This window comes from Haplochromis burtoni, unplaced genomic scaffold (genome assembly GCF_018398535.1).
Source record: "Haplochromis burtoni strain Fernald_Lab_line unplaced genomic scaffold, NCSU_Asbu1 Contig_186, whole genome shotgun sequence".
Lineage (NCBI taxonomy): Eukaryota > Metazoa > Chordata > Actinopteri > Cichliformes > Cichlidae > Haplochromis > Haplochromis burtoni.
Window position 1 is genome coordinate 734,523 of NW_024582547.1, and position 13,409 is coordinate 747,931.

The following is a 13,409-nucleotide window of genomic DNA, read 5'->3' on the forward strand; positions in this document are numbered from 1 at the left end:
TCGAACGCAGATTCACTGAGCGCTCAACACAGACAGCATCGTCAGAAGGAAAGTTGATAAAATAAATTACAAATTTTGTATTGTTCGATACATATGCGTACCAAACCGAAAGCACTGTATCGAACGGTTCAATATCGATACGAATATCGTTGTTATATATATATATATATATATATATATACTGGTATTCTCATCACTCTTGTAAATCAGCCATTGCTAAAAATATTGTATATATATATAGATCATGTTAATATTGCTTTGTTCTGAGCAATAAAGTATTTCATTTATGTATGGATCCTCTGATTGCTGTGTGCTTGATAAAGTACTCTTCATAGCGAGCAATTTGAACTTTATTGTTTAAAATGATGCTTTAAATTTGTACTCAGTCAGCACAAACCATTGAATTTTGTTCTTTAAAAACATATCTTGATTATATGAACATATCAGATAATTACAAGAATGAAAGTAGAAGCACGACAAACAAAGGCTGGAAATTAAAACACTTTTTATTAGGCGGTACAAATGGATTTTGAGTCAACTGAAAGAGCTACTTTAAAGAATACTCTCATTTTAAACCAGTTTGAAAGAAATATATTGAGTGTTAACTAAAAAAAAAAGTAAAAGATTCCAGTTCTTTCAGATCCAAATCGGCTTCAACCCATTTGTCTATTAGTCTGTAAAAGCACAGCAATCAGATTATAGACACCAATGTGATTATGTACAGCATCACCCAGTGTGAAGGAGAAACTGATTATGGATCGTGATATACGGACATTATGGCGTCACAATAACACTTGATTGTAGCTGAAGATTAAAACATTACTCCTTGGAAATTATGGAGGTATAAAGTTCTTCTATGGAGTCAAAGGTGGCAGCAAAGTAACTTTGAAGGAATTGAAAGTACGGAAACTTTGGCCTGTTTTAAATGTTTAGCAGAACACCGAGTGTCTGTAATTGGCTATATTTGGTGAGTAACCTTCAGAGGCTTAAAATTACCCACAGGGAGTGATTTGTTTGTTTAGGAAGTGATGTATCCATTTGTCAACTTAATTAAGTGCTAGTTTAATATCAAGTACAATGCAAGTAGTTCACTTGCTAACACTTGCAAGTCTATTCTTGTCCTGAGAACATACACATACACATCGTTGCCCTTTAGTGTGTGCTGTTATTTTCTGCTTTCATTAACATTTGCTGTTAAACAGTGAGCAGGCATGTACCTCATTTATGAATCTGTTTTACTTTAGTAGTAATTTTATTTAGCTAGAGGTTCCTTCCATGGTTAAAATGTTGTGCTCTTTTTATGTTGCTAAATTTCTTCTATTGATGTCATTACTTTTCACTTTTGATATCTGACTAACATCCTACAATACAGTCGAAGATTTTAAAATATCATTTCAGATCAAGCTTTAACTAGCTTTAGCATTTAAATGCTGTCCTCCCATTAAAGTTTTAGCTACAGATAGACACTTTTACTTAAAGGAAGAGTGTGTGTGTGTGTGTGTGTGTCTGTGTGTCTGTGTGTGTGTGCCTCTGTGTTTTCTTCCTATATTATACTGAAACCCTTAGCAGAATCCCTAATCACATCATCACTACTTTTTCCTTCAAAATGGTCACAAAAGCTGTTACTCATGACATGACAGCTAACTTTCATGTGTGTTTTAATATACATTATTGGTGCTCTAGGGCAGCAGTTCTAAATCCTTTTCTCAGACAAAGCCCCCAAAGCCTTGTCGGATAAAAACCACCAGCTTATATAACCCTATAAGTCTAGTCTATTTTAACCACTTCCATTTGTTTCACTTTTTCCTGTAAAGTGTTTTCAAATGATCATTATGTAGGTCTGTTAATGCTTTACCACTCTTTATTTAAATAGATCTGCTAAATAACTATTTTCAAAAATATACCAATTACTACTGCAAGTGATTGAAACTATGCATCTATTGTTTTAGCTAACCATGATACTGATTTATCCTTTAATGACATGTTTACCTACTTATCTATTAAATTGACTATATTTAAACAATTTATTCATTACTGAGAACTATCAAAAACATTCAGGCTAACTACTTCTTGCCACAATGTAGCTACTACTGCAAGCTTTTCAAATTACTTTTAGCTTATCAATTTAACCCTTTATTGATTAGTAAACTATTTATCCATTTATCTAATAACTGAAACTAAATTCTGGTGCTTTTTATCCATTCATTTAAGCTATTTAGTCAATTTATTGTAGTTGAGTAAGAGTCTCTGACTCCTAAATCTAAATTGTAAGCAGGTTCCACAGTAGAGGAGCCTGACAGCTGAAGCTCTGCCTCTCATACTACTTCTGAAAACTTTAAGACCACAACTAGGCCAACAGTCTGAGACCATGGAGCTCTGTTAGGATAATAAGGTACTATAATGTTTTTGTCTAATAATTAAAGGTTTTGTATGCAAGGAGAAGGATTTTAAATTAAATTCTGAATTTAGCAGTTACCCAAGGAAGAGAAGCTAATATGGGAGAAATTTGCCTGTTTTCTATCCCCAGATTATTTAGCAGATTTAGTACTCTCACTCTAGCATTCTGGATTAACTGAGGACTTTTCAGGGAGCTTTTAGAGTGAATGATAATAATGAATTACATAAGTCCAGCCTAGTTTTTCAGCATCACTCTGAGACAGGAATTTCTCATTTTAGCTATGCACATTTTTATTTAATGTGCATGCTGAAGGACATATCCTGATCAGAAATAACTCCAAGACTCCTGACAGTGTTACAGGAGCAATGTCATCTAAAATGATTAGACACCATCTTAGACACCGCAGCAATTTCCTAATGTTGTAAACCTCAACATCTGGCAATAAACCCCATTCTGATTCTGATTCTGATTCTTTCTAATAGTTTCAAGAGTACAATAAACTCAGTTTTGCCTGAATCTAGAAATAAGAACTTACAGGTAATCGAGCCCTTTATGTCATTAGGGACTGCCTGTCCTTAATGACATTAATTGATTTGTATATTCTGGCTTGATGAATGAATAAAGCTGTGTATCATCTGAATAGAACTGCTTTTTTGTTTCTATTTTTAGCATGACAACGATACAAAATGTACTGCCAATGCAGTAAAATTATACCTGAATAGAAAAATATAAAGTGTAACACTATTAGTCGTGGATTGGCCTCCCCAGAGCCTCAACCTCAACATGACTGAAGCAGTAAGAGATCATCTTGACAGAGTTCAGATCTCAGGTCCAAAGAAGAGCTTTTGGAAGCACCTTCAAGAATCCCGGAAAACTATTCCTGAAGAGTATTTAAAGAAATTGCTAGAAAGGGTACCTAAACAAATTGAGGCTGTGAGGACAAGGAAAAGTGCATCATACCAAATATCGAATTTCAAGTTTGTTCGAAATGTAGAAACTCTGGCTGTGCTTTTATGTTTGCACATTTTTAAAATAGATTGCTGAAACTATTTTCCATTTTCCTAGAAAAATAAAAAGTGATGAAGGGTGGCACTACACTTTCGCCCAATACTTGATTTAGTATTTATGTTTATCCATTAATGCGACTCATTAAATACGTTAAGCGACTTTTTTACTGCCACTATAACAATTTAATATATAAACTTTTTATGCATTTTATTTTTTACTTTTAGGCAACCAATTAAAAATAGTATTTAGCAATTTAGTATTATTAGACCATTTTAACTATTTACCCAACACTTTAAGCTATTTCAGCATTTCATTTGTTAGTTTACTCTGATCTATTTAGCCCACTTAAAGATGCTTATTTAGGATATCCATCTGTGTGTGTGTGTGTGTGTGTGTGTGTGTGTGTGTGTGTGTGTGTGTGTGTGCGTGTGTGTGTGTACAATAGCAGGATTGAATATGTGTGTGTCAGGACACAGGCTCTGCGGACACAATGGCAGTGAAACGTTTAGCTCTGGATGTGGTCTGTCTTACATTTTTTCTCCAAATCTCTTCTGTATCCTTGCTTGAATTTTTTTGTCTTCCTGGCAGGGTGGAAAAATCCCAATCCGGTGGACAGCTCCAGAGGCCATCGCATACAGGAAATTCTCCTCCTCCAGTGATGTGTGGAGTTATGGCGTGGTCATGTGGGAGGTGATGTCCTATGGAGAGCGACCATACTGGAATCTCACTAACAGAGATGTGAGTGGTGTTTGCTGATTTAAATACCATTTAGCGACCAGAGGTAATGTGATGTTTATTTTTATGCTACACATTGTGGCCTTATGCATATTCTGCTGGACATGTACAGGTGATCAAATCTGTTGAGGAGGGCTACAGGCTGCCTGCTCCTATGGGCTGTCCTGCTGCTCTACACACACTCATGCTGGATTGCTGGCAGAAGGATCGCAACGAGAGGCCCCGTTTTTGCCAGATAGTCACCGTTCTTGACAAGCTAATCCGCAACCCAGAGAACCTGAAGTCTATGGACACGCTCTGCAGGTAGGTGGGCAACGGAATAAATCCATATTTGCAGCGGCACAACATGAGTGCATTATGTCACATGCCGAGGAGTCTTTTTGATTTAATTTGGCAAGACAGCTCGCCAAAATTTAATCAAATATTGGTTCATGTGATTAGCGGATTAAACTGCAAATCAAAGCAAGACACCACCTGCGAGGGCCTGAGAAGATGATCTCCGGGACAATATATGGTGACTGACTGTTAAGCTACTAAGTAACCATCCTGGTGTGGGAAGCAGAGTAAATCCAATCTCATCCCGCTGCTATCAAGCATGGGCGCGGTGGGATAAAGTTGCAGCCTAAAGTTTCCCTCAAAGTTGTCTGGCAGATGAAGCGAGCGGTCATGTTCGTTTTCCAATAAGCTCATCTCTGATAGACGCGCTGTGCATTAAGTAAAAGCCTCGCTGTGATATTGACATTGATCCATAGTGAATCTGGGAGCAGGTTTGAAAGGACACCCAGGCTAAAGCTAGACCTGTGTAAATTGCTCAGTTCAGATCTCAGGTCCTATGGAGTCAATGGTGCATGACACTGTGAGGTGAGAGAAACAGTAGGAATATTAAGAGGCAGAGAAGCAGGAGGAGTGTTAAACATTTCTCCATGTGTTAATCTACCCAAAGCAGCCATCCTGCAACCACGGTCACCACCTCTTCTCAATCATTTTAACTGCTATCGATTTCCTGTCTCACATACTTGTGCATTTCAAAAGCCCCTTTTCCCTCAGGATTCTCCCTCTTGCTCACTTTTTGACTCCTCTCCTTTTCAAGCTGCCTTCAACTAATCTTTTTGTCTTCCGATACATCTTCCTGTCTCTTTTACTTCTGATCCACTGCCATCTGTCTTTATTTGCTGCAGTTTAAACAGTCCTACACTGATGGAGAGAGCTATCCCTGACTTCAGCAGCTGTAACTCAGTAGACGAGTGGCTGGACACCATAAAGATGAGCCGCTACAAGGAACACTTTGCAGCTGGGGGGTACCACACTCTGGGTCACGTCATAAGCATGAACCAAGGGTAAGCGCTTCCTGGGGAAGTCTCAGCAGCTCAGAGGCAGTAGTGAGCTGTTAGATGTAGTAAAATCTTACCTGTTGTCAAGTTCTGCTTTGCAATTTTAACTTATTTTATGTATTTTATGACTATTGCTTCTTTTATTAATGTTGTTCTTTTGTAAGATGACCTTGAGTTTTTGAAAGGCGCCCTCAAATAAAATGTATTATTATTATTAGTAGTAGTAGTAGTAGTGTAGGTGCTCTACAATCGCTACCAGCTAATGTGAGAGAAAATCACCTCACACAGACCTTAAACTGCTTTACAGGACATAGAATGGCATAGCTTGTGCACAGAAAAGAGGTAATATATTATATTATAACACTTATTGATTATCATCTCCATTCTTCTGTCCCATGAGCCTCTGAGCTCAGTCGAACACATATTAAAACCTCCCACAATGCTTTTCAAATCTGACCCAGGGGTCAGGAACTTATGCCACCCAGCCTTCAAGCCTGTCCTTCAGCTAGCATCAAACTACATTAGCACAGCTTTCCTATAATATGAAACTAAATCACTCAGACTCTCTCACACCAATTTCTTGAGTGTCCATTAGTGTATATCCAAAAAAATCCTGTCTCAAGTATGAGGCGTTATAATATTTGCAGCTGATGGAATTACCGTATTTTCCAGACTGCAAAGCGCACCTGAATATTAGCCGCACAAGCTAAAATCCCGTTTTGTACATACATTAGCCACTACTTTGAAGTTTGTTTTTCGCGCTACTTCGTACGGCACTACGTTACCTGGCGGACGGACATGTGACCAACATACCACTCTTGAACCCCGATACTGTGTGTCTGATCACACGCCCTTCCGCCAGGCAACGTAGTGCCGTACAACAGCGGAACAAACAAAACAAATCCTCTTACGATATCACGAAAATCATGGACAATCCATAGAAAAGCCGCACCTGCTTGAATAATAACCTGGCCAAAGGAGGAGATAGAAGCCACTGACGTCAGGAAAAGGAAGCTCTTACCATGCATGGAGGGTTTCACCCCAAGTCCAGCACCCTGAGACTGTACGCTAAGCGGAAGGAAGGAGGCCAGGGACTAATGAGTGTCAACACCACAATCCAGGATGAGACAACCAACATTCATGAGTACATCAGGAAGATGGCCCCAACTGACCGCATGCTCAGTAAATACCTCGAGCAGCAGAAACTCAAGAATGAGGAGAAAGAGGAGGAACCATCATGGAAGGACAGGCCCCTGCACGGTATGTACCACCGGCAGATAGAGGAGGTGGCTGATATCCAGGAGTCCTACCAGTGGCTGGACAAAGCTGGACTGAAAGACAGCACAGATCATGCACTAATCACGGCAGCACAAGAACAAGCTCTGAGCACAAGATCCATAGAGGCTGGTAGAGGACCCAAGTTTGAAGGATAAAGACTGCCCGCAGGGGCAAGAGGGGATTTTTTTTTTTTTTAGATGGATGGATGGATAAATTATAAACTGTTGTGTAAACAAGAAGAATGTAAAAAAAACTCTATATAAACTACTTTGTAATGTCATATCTTTTTTTATTTAATTTTAATATTCAAATTTTGTTGATTGGGATTCTGTTGAAAGTAAACTGCTGGTATGAATCCACAAACCGTTACCTTGGTCTGTAGGAAGTAAGAATGTGTGTAGTTTTCAGAAATCATTTAAAGCCTTTGTCCTTTACTGACGGGCACCAATACAATCTTTAAAGTCTTAGGAGAAATTTGGTTGTGTTACTTATACAAGGAAATAAATGCTATTATTTTTTAAATCCATAACATAGAAATATATTCCTAAAACAGAACACCTGGGCATTGTACTTTTTGACCACATATAAAATGTACAAGTACCATCTTAATTACTCTTACACTGTTTCACTTCAGCAGGCAGCAACTGAACAATCAGAGGAAAATATTTCAAACACTGATACCTGCATTAAAGCAGCCTATTAAATTAATGGAACAATCAGTTACAATTATACTCAGATCTTCCCATGTCCTAACAGCGGCGCAGTAATGCTAGTGAGATATTTAATGACACACGTGTCTTTCATTTTTTCGTCTAGGTAAATACACTCATTTATACAGTTGCTTTCCAGACTCACAGTCTTGACACTTAACTCTATGTTTCTTGTTACATGTTATTGTACTAAATTCAGTAATCACATTACAGTTATGATTATGTGTTTACTTTCATTACAAAGGTTTGTAATTACCTGCAAGATGCCCAGGTCCTGTGAATAATGTATTATGATTAAACAGGTTGTTGGTGGTTTGTCAGATTTCAAAACCAAGCTGTGCTGCCATGTTCATTTTAGAGAGAAGAGGCTTCGTCTTGGAAAACCTTCTAAACAAGCTGTAGTTGTTCAGTTGTTTTCCTGATCACATGTCATAAACTTTAACACACTAACTGGGGCCCGTAGAGTCCAATTTTCATGAATCTTCAAATCGGATTTGTTTTTGTGTGTGTGCCATATAGGGATATCCAGAGGCTCGGGGTGACATTAATGGGCCATCAGAAGAAGATCATGACCAGCGTCCAGCTGATGAGGGCGCAAGTCCTCAACAAGAGTGTGCCGTCGGTGCACGTATAATTCCAATGCCGTGGTTTCTCTGCTGAAATCTGGAAACCCAGGCTTCTAAAAGGTCACGAGGGACTCCACTGGAAATAAAAGGATCAGAAAACTGGGAGATGTTGGGAACTTTCCAAGACTTTTCTTCAAGAGATGAAAGAACAAAATGTGAAAGGTTTTACTGACAGAACAAGTAAATAATGACTTCTTTGGGAAAAGTCCAACCTTTTATTTTGTTTTTTTCCCCAACCCAATTAAATTTTCTGAGTTTAAATGTCTTGTTTGTAAATGAAAAGACTGCCTTAATTAGCACAAATGATTTTATTGTATTCTACAAAGAGAAAATAATTTATCAATCATGAATTTACCAGAGAAATATGATTTGCGGAACCAGGCAATAGCAAGAGTAGATGGAGTGATGTAGTAAGTGGGGGTAGGGGGTTTAAATGTTTCGATGGTGCTTGAGAAGCTTGAAAAGAATGAGGTCCACAATGAAGCTCAAGCCGGGACAAAAACAAAGTTGAGGAAAGTGAAATAGGGCTCACCCGAGTTGCCAGATCGCCTCCGCAGTGGAGAGGACCTATTTCACCCCGGGCTATTAATACCAACAACAGGCACATTTCTCCACCGCCCAACCTTGATGAATGACCCCAGGAGAGCCCAAGAGCCCTCTGCCCAGTCTGAAGCTGCACGGCGCACAACTATTGTACTCGGAAGATGTGTGTGATTCAGTTACAGTGCACTTTATTCTACAATCTCTCTGTGTTGTAGAGGTCTTGCAGTTGTGTCACAGATCTCTTTGCAGCCACAACTACAACTGCAACTAGATCTCCCTCCAGTCCTTTCAAGAGTTAGCTGTTTTAAAGAATAATAAGGAAATAATGAAGTAAAACATTAATAAACCCAAGAAGTAGAAGAGAAATCTAACATTTATTGGGGTTATACAGTAAATACATTGCTTATGAGATTTATTTCAGTCTTTTCTTCGCTGCGTCAGAAAGCAGAAAAGAAAATATGTTGAAATATAATGCACTGTTATTCCATGTGCATAATATTAAGCAATGCTGGCCATTTTTATGGTGTGGTAAATGCTATAAATCGGATGTATTTTAAGTATATTTGGGAATATTTATTCCAAGTGCACTGTCATCTGAAATTCATTTCAAATCAGGTGTAAATGTGACGCAAGATGAATCCGTTTAGTTTGTAATGACCTTGAGAACAGCAGGTTGATGGATTGACCTTACTTCTTAAGTTCACTTGGCAAGAATGTGAGATCAAGCTAGTAAGCGTCGAACTGTTTTCATGCCAATGGTTTTAAAGTCTGTTTTCATCTTATTGTACTTTTCCTACAACATATGTTGTAGGATATCAAAGCAAATATTTCCTGAAACAAAACTATGTTTTATTGTTGCTTGAATGGGTCAGTGTGTCAAATTTACTGGAGTCTATAGGCGGAACTGAAATAGAGGTTTTAAACCTAGGATTTCATTAGTGGCCTGTAAGCACATGTTGTATATAAATGATACATGACACTCATTGGTTTCTGAACATTTTGATGCCTCAAAGTTAGCATTTTGCTGTGTTGCTTTTGGAGCCAGAAATTAGAACATTTACATAAAGGGTTGTGTGGTTAAATAGAGGTTAAGGGTATTAGGCTTGGTTAGCGAGTTGCATTCAGAGAGTCTATGCTTGGAACCCACAGTATCTGCTAATTAGTAGCAGACTAATAAAATACTAGAAGTTCCCTCAACAAAACTGGAATACAAATTTCTTAGGCAGGATGTAAACCACAGCAGGCCATATTATTTACCGAATAAAATAAAATACTACAAAGGGCATCGACAGCACAAACATGGCCAAGAAGTCCAGTTCAATGAAAAAAATTAGAGGAGGTGAGGATTTACGAGTGTACTGACAGTACACCTGTAAATCAAAGTCGCTGTGCCTCTAACATCAGTATCCAGTTTAACACATTATGACAGGAGAAGCTGTCATAAAAGCACCAGGCTGTAAATTTACTTTTAGCTGTCCTAAAGCTGGGAATTCAACGTTCTTCCTGAGATATTAGAAAGATCCAATTTTTTCCGACTTCATAGTGACTTCGAATTTAATTTCCCAGAGGTTACAACTTTATAATACAGCAGTTATTTTAAAAAATGTGTCAGTTTTAGACCACTTCTTCTTATTTATTTAGGTGGAAGGGTTATCTTTCACATGGCCTGCCAAGTTACAAGGCCATGAATGGATAAACCTAACTCTGGCTTTTTGCATTGAAGTGAGGCTTTCACCTGTAGGACAGCAAAGGAGTCAGCTGCAATGTGCTACCTCACCATTAAATCTTACACGGTAAAACTATTTTAGGCTGCTTCCTTATTCACGAGTGATTACCATAGTGGAGAATTCCATGTTTGATTTGGCAGAGGTTTTATACCAGATACACTTTCTGAAAAAAACCCAAAGAGCATCCTCCCGGGACCAGTGAACTTTTGCTTTTTAGGTAAACATTTAAACCACTACACTATAGAGACATTGTTCCTTTTCATTTTTAAAAAATAAATTTGTATTTTATTGCCAGTTCAAAGAGCTGTTAAGCTATGTTTAATGAAGGAGAGTGCTAAGCAGATATTTATCTGTTAGCAAGAAAAAAATCTACAAAATACAAAACAAGTTACATGCATTTGTGAAATAAATATCAATGTAGCACAAATTATATATTTGCTGATTTCTGTTTTCACATAAGAGAACACCTGTTTCCTGAATATGGGCGTCAGTGTCCCAAATACTGAGCACCCAATGTTAGCTAAATCTACTCCATGTTGTTACCACCATTACACACAACAAATGTGTCCTGTCCAAATAGTCCTGATCAGGTCGATCTCAAAGTTCCCCATAAATGACAATGAAAATTACTAAGCATACTGTACATTTTTATATTTTGTACTTAAATAATCCCTTAACTAGTATTCCAGTAATAAGTTACTATAGCTTGCAATTGAAATGAAATATTTGGGTGGAAATTGTAGATTCTGTATCTTCTGAATAATATTTTACTGGGTGTGTTACAACTGGAAGCCCTCATACTATTTTGGCAGTTCATAAACAAAATGCTACAAAGCGTGTTTAGTTCAGTGAAACTTACTCCTGGGATTGAGCACTGACACTATTCAGTGCGATAAATCTGTATCCCAGCATTCTGTCTTTCAATAATGGGATATAATACACATAAGCTACGCAGACTGTAAAATAAAGTGTTACTTCTGATCAAATGTGATCACACTGTTTACCTCAGTGTTTGAGGGAAAGGTTAAGAAGAACATGTAAGTAGAATGTTTATTTCGAGACACTATGAAAAAGTACATAATCAGTCCTAATTTATACCCCCCTCCCCCCGAGCCATCAGGAGAATGTCTTTTCTTGTGCACCTTGGTAGGTTTTTCCTCTAGATGGTTGATGTCAGTTTTTATTAGAAGAACCTCATGATATTTCATGAATATGTATTATAGTGGCATTTCACTACTGGTTTATTTTTCCTTTAGGATGCTTTTGAAGATACTGGACTGAAAACCCATATTTTATAAAGTTAGGATATGTTTTTGCTAGATGACTTGATTTATAATGTATACAGCAAGTTCAGTCACTGGAAGGAAGAAAAAAATGATAACAACCGGATTTATTCACCTTTCATTATTTATTCATGCTCATTTGTTTTCCAAATAATACAAATCAGAGAGGTTTTATTACAGTCAATGAATCATTCTTGTTGCTAATGATAAATCATTAATGTGCAAACTGTCCATAAATACACAATAAAGGAACGTTTGTCTGTGTGTGACTGCAACAATGATGTTGCGACTGTTTTTAACACAATGGTTTTTACTGTTTTTAATTGTCGCTGCACTAGCTTGAGTCATGAATGTCTGCGCAACTTAAGCTTCATCAGAGCTGTTGGTGTTTTTTCACATTTGTTGTTTTAGTCAAATGAGTCCAGAACATGAAGTGTGATGAGCAGTTATCACTTTCTAGTTATTATATGCTTGACTGCATGAGCTGAGGGACTTTCCTGCTGGCACTGATTATTTTGTTATGCAACTGTGATTGATTACATCACTGTTAGGCAGCTGATCTGGGATCTTTTAGATTAGCAAAGCTGCTAGTTGAATTTCTACCTGCTTTGCTAGTATTAAAGACCTCTGAAAAATTATTTTGTAACTGCAGTTGAAAACACGACTGGTTTTAGTAGATTTCTATTGAGAAATAAAAAATATCCTTAAACTAAAATATCTATGTGACAGCATCCATCCAACAGGCTAAAGAGCAGCCAATTTGCACCATGAAAGTGAAAACAATTACATATTATTTTTAAATGTATCTGTGACTAAGTTAAACACAGCATCTCTTGAGCTCTTCATTTTTACGTAAGATTTGTGTGAAATATACTAAATGTATGTGAGTATATATGTTTGAAACATTTTTTATTGCTATAATTCACATTAACAGTCACATCAAGGCACTATATAACTGCAAAGAAATGCCGTACATTAACAGTGAGAAAACCCAAACAATCAGATGACTGAATATGAGCAGTGACGGTGGGAAGAAAAAAAAACTCCCTTTTGACAGGAAGAAAACTCTGGCAGAACCAGGCGAAGGGAGAGCCAGTCATCTACTATGAACACTTACGGGTAAGCAGAAAGAAAAGAGAGCGGAGGGAGACAGGACCAGAGGGACACTGTGAGAGCTTGGGTTTAATAATTACCAATGATTAAATGCAATAGTGGTGTATAAATAGAGATATACACAGAGACTGAAAAGAGGTGGGTGAAGAAGAAATGCTCAGTGTATCATGAGATGGACTGAGCATCAATAGCCCACAATGACACCAGAAATCCAATATCAGCAAATTCCATGTCAAATCATAACCTCATGGGGTGGTTATAGCTCAGGAGGTAGAGTAGGTCATCTATGAATCAGAAGGTTGGTGTTTCTATCCCTGTCTACTCCAGTCTGCACGTCAGATATCCTTGGGTAAGATGCTAACCCCAAGCTGCTCTTTGATGCAGCCATCGGATTATGACTGTGTGTAAATGTTAGATATAAAGCACTTCAATAGAAAAAGCATAGAAAAGGTGCTTGTATGAAGAAATGAATGAGGTAAGCTGTATAGAGTACTTTGAGTGCTCAGGTAGAGTAAAAAAGTGCAGTATAAGAACCAGTCCATTTACCATGGCTTTAAAGACAGAGAGAGAAGAGATAGAGAGCAGATAGAACCGAATTATAATATTCAAAAGGTTTAATATGTTTATATGATATGTTTTGAGTTGAGCATTTACAAG

General features: G+C 37.6%; 1 protein-coding gene across 1 annotated transcript in view; it reads left to right on the plus strand.

Annotated features, from left to right (window-relative positions):
- Window positions 1-13,112, plus strand: part of epha8 (eph receptor A8) — a 91,522-nt gene extending 78,410 nt beyond the window's left edge. Inside the window, exons 13-16 of the mRNA XM_042225883.1 lie at window positions 3,995-4,144; window positions 4,254-4,444; window positions 5,320-5,478; window positions 7,980-13,112. Coding sequence (XP_042081817.1) covers window positions 3,995-4,144; window positions 4,254-4,444; window positions 5,320-5,478; window positions 7,980-8,094 — 615 coding nt within the window. The 3' untranslated portion in view covers window positions 8,095-13,112. The remainder of the gene's footprint in view (window positions 1-3,994; window positions 4,145-4,253; window positions 4,445-5,319; window positions 5,479-7,979) is intronic.
- Window positions 13,113-13,409: the final 297 nt, after the last annotated feature.